Below are 17,971 nucleotides of genomic sequence, written 5' to 3'. Positions count from 1 at the left end.
TAATCCACTGGATTGTTATGAACTTGACGCACGATAATGAGTATCACACAGTGAAAGCGTCTTTCTGACTAAGATGCTGGCAAAGGTGAGAGTTCCTTCCTGCTCTAGGGGATGAGTTCTGCTCCTGCACCCCAACCAGGGGCTCCTTCCCAGCCAGCTCTCCTCTCCTGTGGCAGCCTGCCTGACTCCCCCCAGCTCCTTGCCCCCCTGATCTGAATCCCCCCAACTCCTTGCCGCCCCCCCAATCTGACTCTGCCCAGATCCTTGCCCCGGGGGTCCGCACCTTCCAGCAGGACTGCCAACGTGACAACAACTGCTCAGGGCACCCTCTCTCCCCAGGACGATGCCAGGGACTCACCATATTTGCTCGCCGAGGTCCTGGAGACAGTGGAGTTGTTCACTGCGTTGTAGGCTGTCACCTGCTTGGACACTAGCGCCACCACAGAACCATCGGGCACCTGCGGGGAAGAGGCTCCTGAGGGCTGGGCACAGCTCTGCCTCCCCGGGAGATGGGGACACACCAGGATGAACTCGGGCTGCGCCAGAGAACTAGGGGACTTAGGAGGCTGTTGTCTTTCCTTTGAACAAAACAAGACAGATCTGGACACTGAACAGTGTTCTGTGTGGTGACTCACTCTTGGGGGGACTCTGGCAAGAGCTTCTCACTAGTACCCCTTCTCCCCTACAACACCCAGGCTTGCGGAGGGGTCCCACGTGGGGACTAGGAGATGTTTCTCTCAGGACCGCCCAGGCCCTGAGGGAAGCAGCCCATCAGTGCTTGTCCCCAAGGAGGTCAGGGTTTCCTGCTGGGGACCTCAGTTCTCCGGGGTCACTGGAAAACATGAGGTGCTGGGAGGAGGAATTGGGACTGGGTGTCTAGCCTTGGGGACCTGCTATCCAAGGACTGAGAGGGCAGGGAACTGGGCCCTGTTAGCCAGCCCCTCCTCCCTTCCACAGCCCCCACACCTGGTAATGGGCCAGGGTGTTCAGTCTCTTCCAGTCGTTCTCGATTTTGGTGGTGATGTCTTCGTCCTGCAGGATCATCCGCACCCCACTTCCTTGTCGCCACTCTGCGGAGGGAGCAACGGCAGCTCAGAGCGGCCCTCGGGCCCCTCCCCTGGGGATCCGGAGGACCCTGTGCGGGCACCCACACAGCCCTATCGAGGGGCACCCTGAACAACAAATGCTGGCAGACACTCCCTGAGCAGGGGGTGCAGACGCTCTCGGTGCAGTTCTGATTTTCATCCCTAAAACTACGTGACAGGACCAGGGATGCCGTCACCTGTCCTCCCTGCCCACTTTTTCTCTGGGAGTGGCCACATCTGCAGGGAGCAGATGCTTAGTAAACCTTGGCTGAGTGAACGAGGCAGGTGGAAGCAGGTAAGAAAGCACGAAGCCAATGCAATGGCACTGTCATGCCACATGCTCCTTGGCTTGGAGCTACAGAGACCTGGGTTGCAGGTGCGGCACTGTTCACCCTGTTCCTACCCCAGGGGTGTGTCCTGCCCTTGAAAGCCAGAAGGCGGGTCACCGTGGGCAGGGAGACTGGGTGAATCGGAGTGGAGAGGCCAGTGGAACCTGTTCTCATGCCAGAAACAGCCCCATCCCCAGAGCTGATGTGGATAACAGCATCTTGGGGATCTACCCAACACCTAATTAGTTGATGTTATAGGCGCAGACTTACACCCCCACATTCTCCTCATGGGCCCCGACACCTACAACACGTGGGCTGGCTGATGGATCCCACATGGGCGACCAGGAGGCTGTTTCTCGTCAACCACATCCCATCGCACACGTGGCACCCATCTCCTGGGGATGGAGACCAGGGACATGCCAGACACACCAGCTCTGGCACATGTGCACACACACACCCACCCGCACATGCATACACGCTCACACGCACACACCAGAAAGGAAAACAGCCTTTTAAAATCACTGCAACATGTGTTCCAGCCAGGAAGCCAGGAGTCTGGTTTCCAGGCAGCCACACTGCCCTCCATGCCTCCCAGATGCTGACACTTGGGAGCCGTGTGAGTCTGGGATTCACAGAGGGCAGTTAGGGCTGGAACGAGTTACCCAGTCCTCGCCTGACCCCGCCGTGGATTTTCCTCTGGCCCAGAGAGACACATTTCGGATCCCCTCCCTCCATTCCACTCCGGTCAAGGCTGAGCTGTGGGCCCATGACCAGCCACATTGGTGGCACGGAGAGCACCAATTCCTTCCTGCCTTGTTCACCTGGTGTGGGCAGTGCTACAGATAGAAAAACATGCCCAGAGAGGGCATGTCTGTCTGCCCTTAGACGTAGCAGAGATGCTCCTGACATCAAAGCCCCGGCCTCCCGCTCCTGGGCTCACCCGCTGCCTGGTGTAGCGCCTCAGGTGGTGTCCAACTGTCCCAGGAATGAGAACATAAGGATGCCACCTGTGTTCACCCGAGCGGGGCCCTGCTGGGCCTCTGGGGACCGCCCATCACTTAGTGCTGCTGCTGATCAGCTGGAACTGATCCTGGGGATTAGGGCTTCGGGGCAGGTAGGGGGGTGAGCAACAGGGGAAACGCCCCAGGGAGGCACCTGGTCACCAGTGTTTTGCTTGCTGCTGTGCTGTTTTATTTGTGTGGGTTTTAAATTGCATGTGGCTCTGTGTGGATGTGTGCATGCACGTATTTTTGAGTGGCTAGGACAAAAAAAGAGGAATATTTCCCAGCTGGCTGGGCCGCTGACAGGCGGTTCACTCAGATGCTGGTGAAGCCCATGACGACGGCAGTGGTGTGCTTTGTCCCAGTCACACAGTGGGGCCTGACAGACAAAACCTCTTGGGTGTCCCTGCTGCCTGGGGAGTGGTGCCAGGGCCATTAAGTCAGGGCTGCACGGGGTGGGGGACAGCACGGCAGATTGGGGCACAGAAGTCAGTGTTCTGCGTTTCCTGCATGGGGTCATGAGGCAAAGCCGGGGATGAGGCTGAATGCTAAGCCCACTGGCTGGGCCCAAGGGAGAAGGGGTCTCCTCCGCTGAAGTGCTGTGGGCCTTGCTGAGACCAGACGGGGCGGGACCAGCCAGGGCCAGTGTCTGGTTTAGCAGCTGCACTGGCACCCCTTCCGATGGAGCCGGGTACCTCAGTGCAATCTGGACAAGCCGCACAGCCTGAGGGACTAGCAGGGACAGCGGATTCTGGAGCCCCGGGCGGACTTCCCTGTTGCATGACCGCCCTGAGCTGAGCAGTGCGCAGCGTCGGAGTGAACTGCCTGTGTGGCTGTACCCAGCTGCCCTGGCTCTGGGTTGTGTCCACTATTATGTAAGCAAATGAAAGTCAGGCTGCCTCTCTGCCCCCAACTGAAAAGTAGGGCAGAGCGTGGCCATGTGCACCCGGAGCAGTTAAGGAGTGATGGCCTGTCCTTGGAACACAGAAATGGTGCTGCTAGAGGCCACCCAGCAGGGCTGGCCCAGCACCTGGGGCAGAGCAAGTCCTGGATGCGTGTTTCTTAAAGGAATAGTGACTGCGTGGGTGAGCGGATGGAGAGGAAGAGTGTGTGAGTGAGTGATGGGGCCCTTTCCCAGGTAGGAAAAGAGGTCCATGGCAGGCAGACAGTGAGCTAAGCCAGAGGTGAACCAAGAGCTACTCTGTTAGCAACCGGGGACCCAGGATGGTCTGAAGTCCTCAGAATCACAAGAAGGCATGCCCATTCCAGAAATAAACGCTCTCTAAATTATCGCCACTCATTCTTCTAATTGTGTGACTGGAGGTTAAAGAAACAGGTTGGGAAGACAGACCCCGTGTCATCATCCCCAGCCACTGCTCACTCTGCCAAGCAGTTGAGTTCCCTCCCGAGGGCACCGAGAGGGCTCCTCCTCTGGGTGGGGCACTGGACCAGGTCCTCGGGATACAAAGATAGATAAGCAGAGGCCCCAGACTCCGGCAGATGTGGCACAGCTCGGGCACTGCAGCATGGCACTGTGAGTCCCAGGCGTCAGGAGTGTGGGGGGAGGGAGAGCGATGGCTGGCTGGAACCCTGGGCTGCAGCTGTGCCACGATGCTGGCAGGTAGTTGTGTCCACTCAGCTCCATACTCAGAGCTCTAGGAACCCAGGGGCACCACTGGCAGTGTAGCTTGGACATAGAGCTTCCTTTTCAGCAAAGCCAAGTTGCACTGGTGGGTGGACACAAGCTTTGCCCACTGGCTGAGGTTTGTGGGCAATGTTGTGTGGAGAACAATGAATCAAGACTCAGGTGATTGGAGGAAGAGCAGGGTCTGCAGGATCAGGGGTGGGGAGGCGGCCAGAGCTGAGTGCTGAAGGCTCAATAGCTTGTGCCTCACTTGGCATGGGGACAGCGGTTCAGATCCAAAGGTGCCATTTATGGGACACGTCTAGGGATCCATGCATGTGGAGGTAGTGGAAGGAAGAGGCTGACGAGGCACACGCAAGACAGGAAATGAGTTAGGAATGATCTGGCACACCATGCTAGGGCGCCTGGGGTTGAACTGAGGGCCACAGAGACAGGGTGAAGGAGAAGAGGTGGGGAGCCTCGCCCAAGACAGCTGCCTTAGGGCCTGGGCTAAGGCAGTGGGGCAGGGAAGGAGTTGTAGGGGGTGTCCAGGAGACAGATCAGAGAGAATGCTTGGAGATTCAACATGGGAGTGGAGCTGGGGCTCCATGGTGTGTCCCGGGTTTGTAAGAAGGTGTCTAGGGAAAGAGAGGGGGTTGGTTCATCTGCAAGCCAACCCTGGAAGGAGATACTGGAACTAAGCACATCACTGGCCCAGTTCCTGGAGGGTCCCCCACCCACCAGCAGATGCTACCCCGAGAAGCAAACCATCCCGGAGGTGCACATTGCCTCACTAGCTCCGACCCTCATGCCCTGTGCTTGCTGGCGCGCGCGAGCACACACACACACACACACACACACGTAGGCACACACTCATGGACACACACTCAAGCACATACTTTCATTTTACCCAGGCTGGGGACCCAGAAAGCTTTGCAGCAACCCTTCCTCCGCCGCCCTCCCCGCTGCCCCGGCCAGCCCTGGTCTAGTCTTCCTACCACCATCCATCCTCAGACCCATCACAGGGAGCTTTAGGAGGGCTGGCCTAGGAGGGCAAGGCAGGAAGGAGATGCCCACAGGCTGGTTAGAATTGGCGGAGTCAACCCTCATGATCCAGAGGGAGGAACTCCAGAGCTAGTTGCCTGTATTCCACCCAGGCCACCCTCCTCACCTGGGGGCCACGAGAGCAGGTTCTCACCAGGAGCACCTGCCACCCTGCACAGAGCCCGCTCTCCCTCCAAAAGCAGGGTCCTGCGCAGAAATCTGGAGGAGACACGATCTCCTGCTGCACACCTGCTAGCAGGTGAGTCCAGGGAGCACGGCCAGAGCCTGAGACCCTCAACGCCTGGCCACGCGGAAGCACAGGGGCGTGCATCACGGGAGAGCTGAGAGGGCCGTGACCTCAAACAAGGTCTGCAAACCTGCCCTGGGAGCGGAGGCTGTACCATCTAAATAGACTTTGTTAAAAAAAGTTTATTGTCTGAGCCAGTTCTAAAACATAAAATAATTGAACGATGACACAGGGTGCTTAAAAGAAGAAATTCCTAAATAGAACTGTGCCGTCAGCAGTTTGGGCTCCAGGTCTTTGCAAACTGAAAAGCGCCTGCACTGGCTAGGGTTGCTACGTGGGTAAGTCCGGAGCTCAAGGAAGAAGGTTGTGCTACGCCACTGGATTTAAGAGAGATGAGCTAGAGCTTAATGGATATTCTTGAATATAGAACACAGAGGCCCTGGTGTCACTTGGGCAGTGTGCTGGGTAAAAGAAGAATTTAAAAGGCAGGTGGTGGGCGGAGGAAGGAGGGAAGGTGACCCTGGTATTCATGTGCATGGCACCAGGAGAAAATTGCTAGCCCCGACCTCCCTGGCAACTCCTGCCCTGCAGCCCGGTGCCCTGCTCCAGGCTCCAAGCACAAAGGACAGACACTCACAATCCAATTTGTTACACTTCCACCTTGCAGGGAGAGAGGGAGGTGAACTAAAAAAGAAAAAAAAAATCCCATTATCTTTATCTGTGCTTCCCATCAGGTGCAGCGGAAAATGCAAACTGGGGAGACAGCTGCTGTGAACTCTTTATATTTCACTCAGAAGATAGTGTATCTTTTTATTGCATACAGGAATTACTTATTTGAAAAAATATATCCTTTCAGCAGGACTTGAATGGCAAGACAGAGGGGGTGGCGGAGTCCCGGGGGCTATTGATAGAGCATTTGCATTAAACCTGAGGAATCTCTGGAGGTTAAGGCCCACGGAGGAGAAGGCGTGGGCTGGCATGGGTGTTCCCTCCACCTCCCTGTCGTGTGACCAGGGCCCAGGCGCTGTGCCTCTCTGGGCTGCAGATTCTCCTCCTTCGAAATGGAAGCGAGTGGTACCAATTATTTCCTCCAGGGAGGAGACAAAAGATTCCCAAGGCTCAGAAAGAGGGCTGTCCTGCCTTCTGCTACATTGGTGTACCCCCATGCCGGGCACAGAGGGTGCCCCAGGTAGCCTCTTATGATGCTATATGCTGGTTGAAGAGTTTAGCAGTGCAAGGGGGTACCTGTACCCAATCCCTGTGGGTAGGAAGGGACATACACCTGGTGAGAACACCTCAGGGATAGCAGAGGGGGCGCCCACGGCACTGTGCTTTGAGAGCTCCCAGAGACCCATCTGTCCGGCACAGTCCCCATGCCCTGCCCTGTGATATCTTTCCTCCCCCCAATTCCAGCAGACCGAAGTGAAGGTGGGCCCCGTGTCCTTCACTCTGGCTCCCGTGATGGTTAATTTTATGTGTCAGTTCGGCTGGGCCGTGGCACCCAGCTATGCGGTTAAACATTATTCTGGATTTCCTGTGAGGAAAATCATCATTTTTTAGATGGGATTAACATTTGGATTGGTGGACTCTGAGTAAAGTAATTGTCCTCCATAATGTGAGTGGACTCATTCAATTAGGCGAGGGCCACAGGAGAACAAGAGATTGGCCTCCCCCCTGAGCAAGAGGGAGCTCGGCCTTGAACTGCAACGCTGGCTCCTCCCAGGGTCTCCAGCCAGCTGGCCCACCTCGTAGATTCTGGACTTGCCAGCCTCCCTGCTGTAGACTGGGTGTCTGTGTCCCCAGAGTCCCATGTTGACATCCTAACCCCCAATGTGGTGATAGAGGGAGAGGGGGCCTGTGGGAGGTGATTAGGTCATGAAGGTAAAGCTCTCATGAGAGGGACCTCAGAGGATCCCTTGCCCCTTCAGCCTGTGAGGACACAGGGGGAAGGTGCCAACTTCCTTACCAGGCACCAAATCTGCCAGCTGCTGCTTATAAGCCACCCAGTCTGTGGGATGTCATAGCAACCCGAACGGACTCAGACTCCATAACCATGTGAGCCAATTCCTTAAAATCGATCTGTCTGTCTATCTATCTATCTATCTATCTATCTATCTATCTATCATCTATCTATCTCTTTATCATCTATACATTTCCTATGCACGTCCTATCTATACACCTCTGTTTCTCTGGAGAATCCTAAGATAGTTCCCCATCTGGGAAAGTTTGCTGAATGGGTGGGCTCCTATCTATACACCTCTGTTTCTCTGGAGAATCCTAAAAATAGTTCCCCATCTGGGTTCCCAAGTGCCTGGGAAAGTTTGCTGAATGGGTGGAGGGGGAGGAGTGGGAGACCTCCAGTCTAAGGATCAAAGAATAAAAGCATCAGGACTGAGGGGCTAGGCCAGGCCTGGAGCCACAGAGATGGGGGAAGGCCGGGGGAGGGTGTTAGGACTGGAGTTACTTGGGGCAATTATCTGAGTAATTTAAAATGCCCTTGCTTCCTTCTGAGCTGGCCTGGGACAGGTGTCCTTGCCTTGCAGGGGGCTGATCTCAGGAGGGGAAGGCCGTCTTTGCCCAATGCCCTCAGCTATGGGAGGAGGAGGTCTGGGGAGAATGAAGATGGGGGACACTTGGCTGCCTTGCCTCTGCCCAGCCCATGTGGCTGAGCCAGTCCCCTCCCTGCCTGCCTGCTATGCATTCCTTTGGCATAGATTACTTTTTTACAACAATCACACCTTACATTTGTAAATTGCTTTTAGCTTTCAAAGCACTTTCAGCTACAGAATGGAAACCACTCTCCTTGCCTCGCTCTCCCCCTGGGGGTCTGGAGGCTGAGTCTTTGTGCGGAAGAAGGATCTGGGTCTCTGAGGGGCCCAGCTTTCGCTATTACGTGATCTGGCTGTGGCAGAAAGAGGGCCAGAGAGAGGGGGCAGCTCCAAATGCAGGATTTAACAGAAGAAAGGACTTTTTCTCAGAGGAGCACCCATCATGCGGCCGTGGCTAGGATTCAGCATGACCATGACCCCCTTTCCGGGGGGTATCTTCTTTGGCCTCCTCCCTTCATCTGTCCATGCTGTGGAGGCTTGTCCCCCAGGCTGGCCCTGGGTCCTCCCCCAGCACCTGCGATAGGAGGTGGCACTTTATTCTCTTGGTGCCTGAGGTGTGAGCACTGTCGTGAGCACTGGGACCCAGGAGGCCCGGCCCCCTATGAAGCAGGCAGCTTCCCCATGCCTGAGCAGCCTCTAGCTGCAGAGGTGCAACCCTCAGGCAGGTCCTGGCTGCACGCAGGCTCGGGCTGCCCACACTCAGGGTGGCCGGCAGGAGGGCCCTGACTGAGCTGGAGCGGCCACCTCCACTCCAGGTTTTTACCACTGTGGCTGTGGGAAGCCGAGATCTTCCCATTAACCATCTGCTTTGCGGGGCCCGCACCCCCAGGCCTTTGAAGGAAGCAATTTTCTAAAGCTAACAGGGTGGGGAGGCCTGGTCCTGAGCAGCATCTACCAGCCATAAAGGGGTCTCTCCCCAGGAAACCAACTGGCGCGGAGGTGATGGCCCCTGGATCTGCTTTCAGAGGGGCCCTGAGCTTGGGCTTGAGCTGATGCCGAAGGACGCTGGCCCCATCCCTCCTGAGATCCAGCAGGTGTTTGATCCACGACAGGATGGGATGCGTGTGTTCTTCCCCACCCACCTGCCCTGCGCTGGGAAGGGAGAAGGCGTTCTCGTGCGGAAGCTGTCCCGATGTGGCAGGTGGAGGCTGACGCACACACTTGGTGCCCACCTGCGTGGGGAGGCCCCCATCCCCAAGCACCAGAGCACAGGGTTCTGTCAGCACCGCACGCAGGAGGGCCTCTGGGGTCCAGCACCACCTCCCTGCTCCAAACTCACCTCCCAGCACGAAGTTCCCAGCAGCTCTGCGCTGGCCTCACTATGTCAGGATTACCCAGGTTGCAGAGAGGGGCACTGAGAAGCCAAGGATGGCCCCTGCCATGGCTCCCACAGAAAAGCTAACGGAATGCTGGGTGCTACCTGGGAAACCCATCATGGAGCAGCCACTGAATGAATTGCCTGGGAATGGGGAACACAGGGTCCTCCTTGTCAGTGACCATTTTCTCTCCCACGGCTTCTGTAACAGGCCTCTTCACGTCATCCATCCGTGGGATCTTCATCCCAACAGAGTCACCCGCATGTGGACACAAATGTCCAATCTGACTCTAGGGACCAGTGCCCCAGGATACATGTGGACACACTCACCCACCATACCCCGAACTCCTACATTTCCTTCCTTCCTTCCTACTTCCTTCTTTCTTTCCCTTCCCTTCCCTTCCCTTTCCTTCCTTCCTTCCTTCCTAGAAACAACATTCACAGAGACACCTCCCAAGTGAAGGAGAGCACACGCTTGCCCAGTCTCTCTCCCCGGGCATCAGGGCTCTAGGCACAGGACCCTACACACCCTGCCAGGAGCCCAGCGAGAGGAGAGGGGTTCAGTGAAGCAGTAAGAACTGAGGCGAGTTAGCAGAACTTCCTGGTCCTGCGTCTTTAGGCACCAGCATTTGGGTGGGGCACTGCAGTGGGAAAGGGTGAGGATTCGCTGTGGGTTTTAGAAAATAGCACAGATGCCCATGTGTCTCGGATGGCTAAGCTGATGCCAGCTTAGAGGCCAGACGGATGGATTAGCGGCCTCTGGAGGCCCTCCCACCCCTATGTTGCCACGGTTCCCCAGACACAGCACAGACACACAGAAGCCTTCCTGTCCGGGGCCAGGATCAACAAACAGACATGGACCATTGCCTCACTAGTATTATCCTCACACGCAGCCCTAGCAGCAGCCAACAGTGACTGGGGCCGGCACTGCACTCAGAGGCTTTTCACGCATCCCGAGGCAGATACTATTATCTCCACTTTATAGACAAGAAGACGGAGGCACAGGAAGGTTAAGTAACTTGACCAAGGTCACACAGCTGGAACTCGGCAGCTCCAGGACTCCACGTCAGGTGTGTCTGATGCTGACCCAGGAGCCACACCGCCTCTCTTCAGCACGGGTCTCTTTGGAGCCTGGGGCTCCCTGCTAGGATTTCCCAGGAAGAAAGCGTACTAAACAGGCAGGCAGTTCATAACTGGGTCTCAGTACAGCTGGCCCTACGTGGCGTGCCCTTGTTTATATAGGCTATGCGATCTATTCGTGGAACATTCACATAAAATGTCACCCTGCTCCCCAGTAGGTGCCAGAGCTCATTTTTCTCTATTCTTTCCTCCTCCCTCCATCACTGACCCAGATCCCTCACGCCTCGGGTAGTCAGCAAAAAGCACAGGCATGGAACAGAGGGAAGGGCAGAGCCTGGGGGCACAACAAAGGCAGTGGCAAGACCTTGAACCACACAGACTCCGACTAAAACCTCCCCACTGCAGATAGGATACCTCCACGCCCACCCTCAGCTACTCAAAAGACCCCCGAGGCTGTCAGATGGCAGCAGACTGCAGCCCTTCTCTGCTTATTGCTCACTAAATGGCCACGAAGGAGATCCCCTGGGCCCCTAGGGGCTGTGCAAGCCTTCTCCCTGAACCCTGGCTCCACCATCGAGTCAGAGGTGCTTCCAACCACTCACAGGACAGCCCTGGGTGGGCCGCCACTCACCCAGGTCCATATCTGCAGCCTTGGGCCGGTGGGAGCAGGGCACGTTCTTGAAGATGGCGTCCAGAATCTTCTCCTTGACCTGAGTGATGGTGTCACAGTTGAGGATCTTCACTGGGACTTCAGGGCTGTTGGCGTTGTCTGGGTTGACACAGCTCAGGACCTGGGGGAGGGGGAGAGAAACACGTGGGGTGGGCAGCAGGAAGAGCTTGGAGGGTCCCTGCAGCATCCCGGGCCCCTGTCCTGACCAGCTCCCCCTCTGCAGGCTGGACCGGAGGGGGCTGGGGAGAGCCCGGCCCAACTGTGTTCCCAGCAAGCCCTCTGCCCTTCTAGTCCTATGAGCAGCAGGAAGGTGCTGTGACTTCAGGGCCATTGTAGGAGTAGGGCTGCACACTGAACAATCCTGATTTTTTTCCAGAGAGAACCATGTCCAAGTAGGAGGAGGCAGTGAGGGGGAATCTGCATGAGAATGGACACTAATGCATGCATGTGTGCACTCTACACACACACACACACACACACACACACACATGCAGAGGTACCTTCTCAAGTGCACACCCAGACTCTCACCGACCGCTGACCCCACCCCCATCTGTGTGTGTCAGTCTGTCTTCCTTGTCCTCCCTCTCACACACACTCACACTAATGTGGATCTGGTGCCTTTCTCTCAAGTTTTCATAAGCGTCGGGTTTATGAGGGTTGGGGGCTCATAAAACATTTCAGGTTCAGGCCACCTGAGACCCCTGAAACCTTGTGTTGGGGGAAGAGGCTACCCTGGCTCAGGACCTCAACCTCTCCTTTTGGAACTAGTCAGAAAAGCGAAGACTCTGCTTAAAGCACCAAACTGTATCTTTTCCTTTAAAAACTTCTGGGATGTTTCCAGAGGCCTTTCTTCCCTTGCTGTTTCCAGAGGCTCGCTCTGCATGGCGGAGGCTGTGGGGAATCCTGAGGGACCACAGTGGAGCAGGCGCATGCTGTGGGGCACAGGGGCTGTCCAGTGGCCATGCCACTCTGGGCACCTGTACCCTCCCTCCAACCCTGCTGCCCGAGCCCCTGTGCTTCTCCTCCTCTGAACTCTCACTGCACCCCCCCACCCCAACCATTTCCCAACTGCACGTCTGGTTTGTAGGCTCAGACAACGGCCTTCCCCCCCTCACCCCCTCACGCCCTCACCCTCACTCCATGTGTTGGCAATCAGACCCTGGCCCCTGGATGCCTGCCTTTCATTAGCAACAAGACTGCTATGAGCTCAAATAGGAACATGCTTATTCCATTAAGAAGAAGGAAAAAAACCCTCCTAAATCTGTAAAACCAAAACTCTCATTCTCAAAATGTCCTAAACGGAGAACAATGGTGGAAGGAACTCTGAACCATGTGCCGCTCTGAGTGCCCTTGCCAGCCGCTCTGTCCTTTAAAAGCCTCTGGACCCTCCCTGCCCCCTCAGTGGCCAAGCACAGCCTGCTGCTCCGTGCCCTGGCCTCCCTGCTGTCCTGTGTTCCGGGCCTGCCCCAGGCAGCGATGCAGCCTGTTCTGGGCCTCCTCCGCCAAGAGACCGAGAGGAGAGGCTGTCGCCTGGGCATGATCTCCTGACGTTTCCACTTGCCCAGGGTTCAGGGGGCCCCTGGGAGAACTCCATGGAGCTCAGGGCAGGCAGAGAAGCAGCTGTGGCCCCACTGAGGGACAGGATTCCCAGCCACCGGCCAAGCCACAGCTCCAGCCAGAAGTTTCCTTCCCACCGCCACTCCCATGACCCTTGGCTAGTTTCTGAGCAAACTTCCTGGTGTTTTTTTCCTGCTGGGTGAGGGTTTTTGTTAAAATGCAGACTCTGATTCAGGAGGTCTAGGATGGGGCTTGAAATTCTGCATTGTAGCAGGCTCTTGGGTGAGCATCTAGCAGGCTCTTGGGTGAGCATCTAGCAGGCTCCCAGGTGAGCATCTAGCAGGCGCCCAGGTGATGCAGATGGGCACTCCCAGCAGCAGGGCCCTAGTCTAAGTTCTAGTATCAATACAATTAATCACTCAGCACTGAAGAGGGGCAGCTGCTATAAAGCAATACTATGTCCTCTAGCCAGTCAGCAGCTGTCTCATTCTTTGTGGTTATCCCTTCTGCCAAGAACAAGGTCACCATCAGTTGGCCCAAAGCACCCCGGGCTCCCTCAGCCACTGCCGAATCCCACGACCTCCCGTCTTTTTGTGACCCCTTGCTGCTGTCTAACACTTTCTTCCTTTCCAGTCCTCACCAGCCTCGGGGCTACTCCCACTTCTGTGCGTGGGAGTTTCCGTTCACAGGCCTACAGGTGGCTGTTAAATCTCCCTGCAGCCAAATTTCTTCTCTGGGCAAAACAATTGCAATTTCTTCCCCCAATCCTCACAGAGCCTCTTCCCAGCGTTTCCACCTTCCTGGATGCTCTGCCCTGACCCCCTCCGACTTCCCCACGTGCTGTGTAAGCGAGCCTGAGCCAGCTGTGCTAACGATACCTTAGCCTATGGAATAGAGGACCCTGCGGTTTGAGCAGAGCATTCCTACAGCTCATTGTGTTGGATGCAATACTGGGGAGCCACTGATGAGATGGGAAAGGAAGGGAGTGAAGGGGGAGAGATCCAGCAGAGATGTTTCAACAGTAGTTCTGGCTCATTAAGAAGTCTCTTCAAGTCTCTGTTTTTGGAAGGATTTTTTCCCCTTTCCCATTTTAATAGGAGCCCCTAACGCTCTCCTCCAGAGCAGACCATGCCTGCAGGAAGCAGGGGCCCTGGCCCCACACTACCTCTTTAAAGCTTAGCAACTGAGCCAATCTTGGCGAGTCTGTGGGATGCTCTTGGGCTTCCCAGGGCCTCTGAAGATGGAGTAACAGGTGCATCATGGCCACATCACTCTCAGACAGCAGGAACGGCTTCGTTCAGAGCGGCAGGGACAGTCCCCCCAGCTGGCCTCTGTGTCTGGGACTCTCCCTGGCTCGCCAACCCTCACGTCTGGCTCTGCCATGCCCAACCTGGCCTGCCAGGTGCCCCATCCCCCCACAGTGCATGTTAAATCTTCTGTTCTCTGTCTTTCCTTCTTGGTCACCCCGTGAGCATCACCCCCCAGCACTCGACATTTTTCTTATTTTCTCAGTCCCTTTCCACTTCCTGCCCCCTTCCCTACGGAAGGCCTGGTGAGAGATCACAACTCTTTCCTAAAATGCCTGAGAGAGGGCTCCCTGGCCTGGAGGGAGTGGGCAGCCAGCAGTCAGGCTTGGTGGCAGCGAGGCAAGGCGGCAGGGAGCGTTTGCCCCGGGCTCAGCGCCTCCCTCTCCTCTCCCATTCTATCCTCTGCACAATTTTGGGGCTGCATACTATTGTCATCTCTGCTTTATCAGGGTCTAGTATTATCCCCATTTTTTTTTCAGATAAAGAAACCCAGACTTGGAGAGATTGAGACTAAGATGAACCCAAACCACCCTGCTAGTCAGAAGCGGAGTCAGGGCTCCAAGCCGGGTCTGCCTGTCTCCAAGCCCAGGGCTCCTACAAGCTGAGCTTTGCTGTCTCCCAGGTCTCTGTCAGGAGGTGGGGTCTAACCTCCATGGAGGGCATCCCCACCTTCCCTGGACAACGCCTCCACCACCAGGCTCTCCTGGCCTCACGTTCCACAGCTCGGGGCACGTGCGGATTTGACTTGAACCAGTGGGCACAGGTGGGCCTCAGAACTAGGAGGAGCTCTTCCCGGGTTCCGCTCCTTCGTGCCCCCACCTGCTCTCTGCGTGGAGGTGTCCACTCTCCTCGCTGGGAGAATGGGTGAGAAAGAAGGCGTTCCTTCAGGGGGGTCAGTCAGACAGCAGCTGGCAGGGGCTCAGGACCCCACGGTTCGGGCACTGGCCCCGGAGCCCACTAGACTTTTGCTGAAGTGTTGCTCAGGTGTGTCTGAGCTACTGGTCCCCGATCCAGGTGCCCCGGAGTGGTGGTACAGAGGACATCTGGGGTGACCGGCACAGGGGGAGCAGCTGGCTGGCCCCTTGCAGTGAGCAAACCTGGAGAGGTGGCTTTTCAGCATTTCCACCGTCCCCTCTGCTGGGCAGGGGCTGGGCAGACCAAAGCCTGCTGCCCCGGGCCCAGGGGAAAGGCTGCGGGGCTGGCTTACCAGGGTTTTGTAGTCGATCTGCTGGCGGATGAGCTTGTCCTCACTCAGGGAGTAGCGGGCCTCACCCGTGATGGCATCGATGGGCCCCTTCTCCATCTGCTGTTTGATGGCGCAGAAGAGCGAGAAGAGGGGCTCCCCGGCACACTCCTGGGAGGAGAACAACCATGCTGGGCGGCCGCTGGACCACAGGTGAGCGGGGCCAGGCTCCCACGGCCCCTGCCTCTCCAGAGGGCTGCTCACTGCTCCTCTGGTTTACTTCTCTCCTCCTGCTCCCACCTGCTTTACTCTTGGGTTTTCAACTCCTGCCTTCAGAGGTCCGTCTCCCTGGGCTCCTGTGCCCACACTGTCCTCTCCCATCTGCCCTGTCCCGCCACCGTCCTGCAGCTCTTCTTCTCTTCCTGCCTCTCACCCCCTCTCTGGTCCTTTGCCCCATCTCACTCCACCCACTTTCTCTGCAGCCCCATCTTGAGACTGAGGTCAGTCCTCAGTGCTGTGACCTCCTTAGCAAACAAGTCAGTAATTGGATGTCGGGCAGCTCTTCCAAATCTCAGGCACATCGTCACTTATCTGCTGGCACGGCAGCTGCTGTACCTGCCTGGGACCCTTCTCGGCCTCAGCCAGTCTGGGGCTGGGAGAGGCAGGAGGGAGAGGAAGAGGGAAAGCAGGGAAGTGGGGGTGAATTGTTTTTAGCTGAATGGCTCCTGCAGGGACCTCTCAGAGGCTCCTCTCCGCTCGCCCTGGAGAAAGCAGTCTGCGGGACCTGTCCCCCGAGCTGGGACTGACTGCGAGGCTGTCTCCGACATGTCAGGAGCCTGTTCCCTCAGTGACGAGGGGAACTGTGTTTCTTTGGGGTACTAATAGCCAGGCCCCTGGGGGTATAGACTTGGGGGCCGTGAGGGAAATGAGGCAGGCTGGGGAGGAGGCAGGTTGGTGCCCAGGCTGGTGGGGAAACAGGGGCAAGGCCAGAGATACCCCCACAGCCAAGTGTACCTTGAGGAACTTGTAGAGCAGGAAGGTGAACCAATTGGTCAACATCTTCTCGGCCACTGACTCAGTCCTGTCACCCGCCACCGAGGGGGCCAGCAGAGGAAGACAAAGACAGAAACAGCCGGTCAGACCCCAAGACTGGGAAGGCAGGGGAAGAAGTCTGCATGGGTCTTGCTGCTTAAGGTTTTTGGATCAAATCCCGAGATCCTAAAGAATACCAAGTTCACGGACTCCTAGACACCCCGTAGCGATAAGACAAGCTCTGCCTGCGAGGCTGGGAGATGCTGCTCTGGGCCTGGGCTCCTGGTGGGTTTTGGTGGGAACAGGTTAGCAGTGCTGGGCACTGTCTGGGATGATAAAAACGCTCTCTCTGCTGTCTAATAGCCACCAGGTATATATGCCTACAGGGCAGTTGAAATGCGGCCAGAGTATCATAGGGGCTGAATTTGCATTTTATTTACCTTTAATTAATTTAGATTTTATAAGTCACATGTGGCTCATAGCGATCACATTGGGCCTTAGAGAACTTTATAGTTCATTTGGGTGAGAAAAGAAAAACAAAAAACCTGGGAGTTTGTAATTTGGCAGACGATAGAAAGGAAGTTGGCAGGAGCAGGGGGTGCTGGCAAAAAGGCCAGATTGGACTGACCCTTCACCTAAGCTGGACGCAGAGCTGTCAGCAGCTTGAGCCTCGCTCATCCCAAGAGGTGCCAGAATGGTCCCCTTTCAAAGGCTTCCATGCTCTTTGGAACTCCCTCTGGGAACCCTTCTGGTGTTTCATGTAAAATGACAGAAAGTTCCTTCTTGAGTCTAACTTGCATCTTTCATGCTGCTACCCAAGTCCATTTATTCTTTTACTTTGGAAGTGAAGACACAGCAGCAGTGTTACTGGCCAAAGGCCACTTTTGGTTGCATCCACTTAGAGAAAACAAAGTATACTCAACCTTGCACTAAGCGTGTGTGGCCAGCTCCAAAGAGAAACCAGCCCATCCAGGCATGTCTACATAGATTTGAAAGTCGCAGGCACCTGAAGATACTAATAACTAAAATCCCAAGGCAGCTGGGCAGTTGTCGGCACACAATGAAGGTGAGAGAAGGACAGAAGTAAGATTGTTGAAAGGAGTGGGGCAGCCACGGGCAAGAAGAAAGGCGGTGAAGGCAGGCAGAGGGGAGAGAGGGCATCTGAGAGGGAGTGAGCAGAAAACAAGAGCAGGAGGCACAGGCACAGAGCAAGACCACGCCCGGAAATGTCCCCGGGAGCTCTGGCAGGCCTGGCAACCCCAGCATTATGCCGGTGGGGAGCTGCGTGGTGGAAGCAAAACAAAAATCCAAGTGATCCACCATGCTTTTCCCAAAGCTGTGTGGCTGCTCCCGCATGTAGCAACCTTTTCAGCTGCACAGGCCAAGGCCCATTGCATCCGAGAAAGCCTGGGGTCAGCGCTCTGAAAGCCACATCTATGCATGGGACCAAGCAGGAGGTCCTGCCCTAGACCAAGAACAAGGACGGGAGGCAGCCGATAAATGGTGGTCCAGGCAGAGGACCGGACACAGGGGTTTTCCATCTTCGTCTACTCCGTAGATTCTACAGGAAGGCGAAAGACACTGGAATAACAGCCTAAAGGAGAAAAGGCCTTCGAGTGCATGGAAGGTGCCAATGGCAGCGTGGATAGAGTCAGAGGGTCTAACTCCTGTGAGGTGGAAGCTACAGGACCTGGCTATCAATTCACATGTGACCACTGGGTTTCAAGGGTCCAGGATGAGGCACCAGTCGCGTGAGCGGTGGACCCCGGACTGTGCAGAGCCTAGAACAGGTGCCAGGAAATCCTTGCTGCGACGCATCAGGCAAGTTGCCGTTGAAGGGTTTTAATTCACACACAGGCTGGGCCACACTTCTCAAACGTTACTACAC

General features: G+C 56.2%; 1 protein-coding gene across 2 annotated transcripts in view; it reads right to left on the bottom strand.

Annotated features, from left to right (window-relative positions):
- Positions 1–17,971, bottom strand: part of PLXNA4 (plexin A4) — a 435,216-nt gene that overhangs the window by 27,520 nt on the left and 389,725 nt on the right. For both annotated transcript variants that reach the window (XR_001362828.1, XM_014542674.1), the window contains exons 23-27: positions 16,066–16,132; positions 15,076–15,222; positions 10,966–11,125; positions 967–1,070; positions 359–458 (exon numbers count right to left, since the gene is read on the bottom strand). Coding sequence is in view for 1 of the 2 variants with exons in the window: in XM_014542674.1 (XP_014398160.1) it covers positions 359–458; positions 967–1,070; positions 10,966–11,125; positions 15,076–15,222; positions 16,066–16,132 (578 nt within the window). In the remaining variant the exon portion in view is untranslated. The remainder of the gene's footprint in view (positions 1–358; positions 459–966; positions 1,071–10,965; positions 11,126–15,075; positions 15,223–16,065; positions 16,133–17,971) is intronic.

Source organism: Myotis brandtii, unplaced genomic scaffold, assembly GCF_000412655.1.
Source record: "Myotis brandtii unplaced genomic scaffold, ASM41265v1 scaffold1084, whole genome shotgun sequence".
Classification (NCBI taxonomy): domain Eukaryota; kingdom Metazoa; phylum Chordata; class Mammalia; order Chiroptera; family Vespertilionidae; genus Myotis; species Myotis brandtii.
This window is presented reverse-complemented; position numbering and strand designations above follow the sequence as displayed.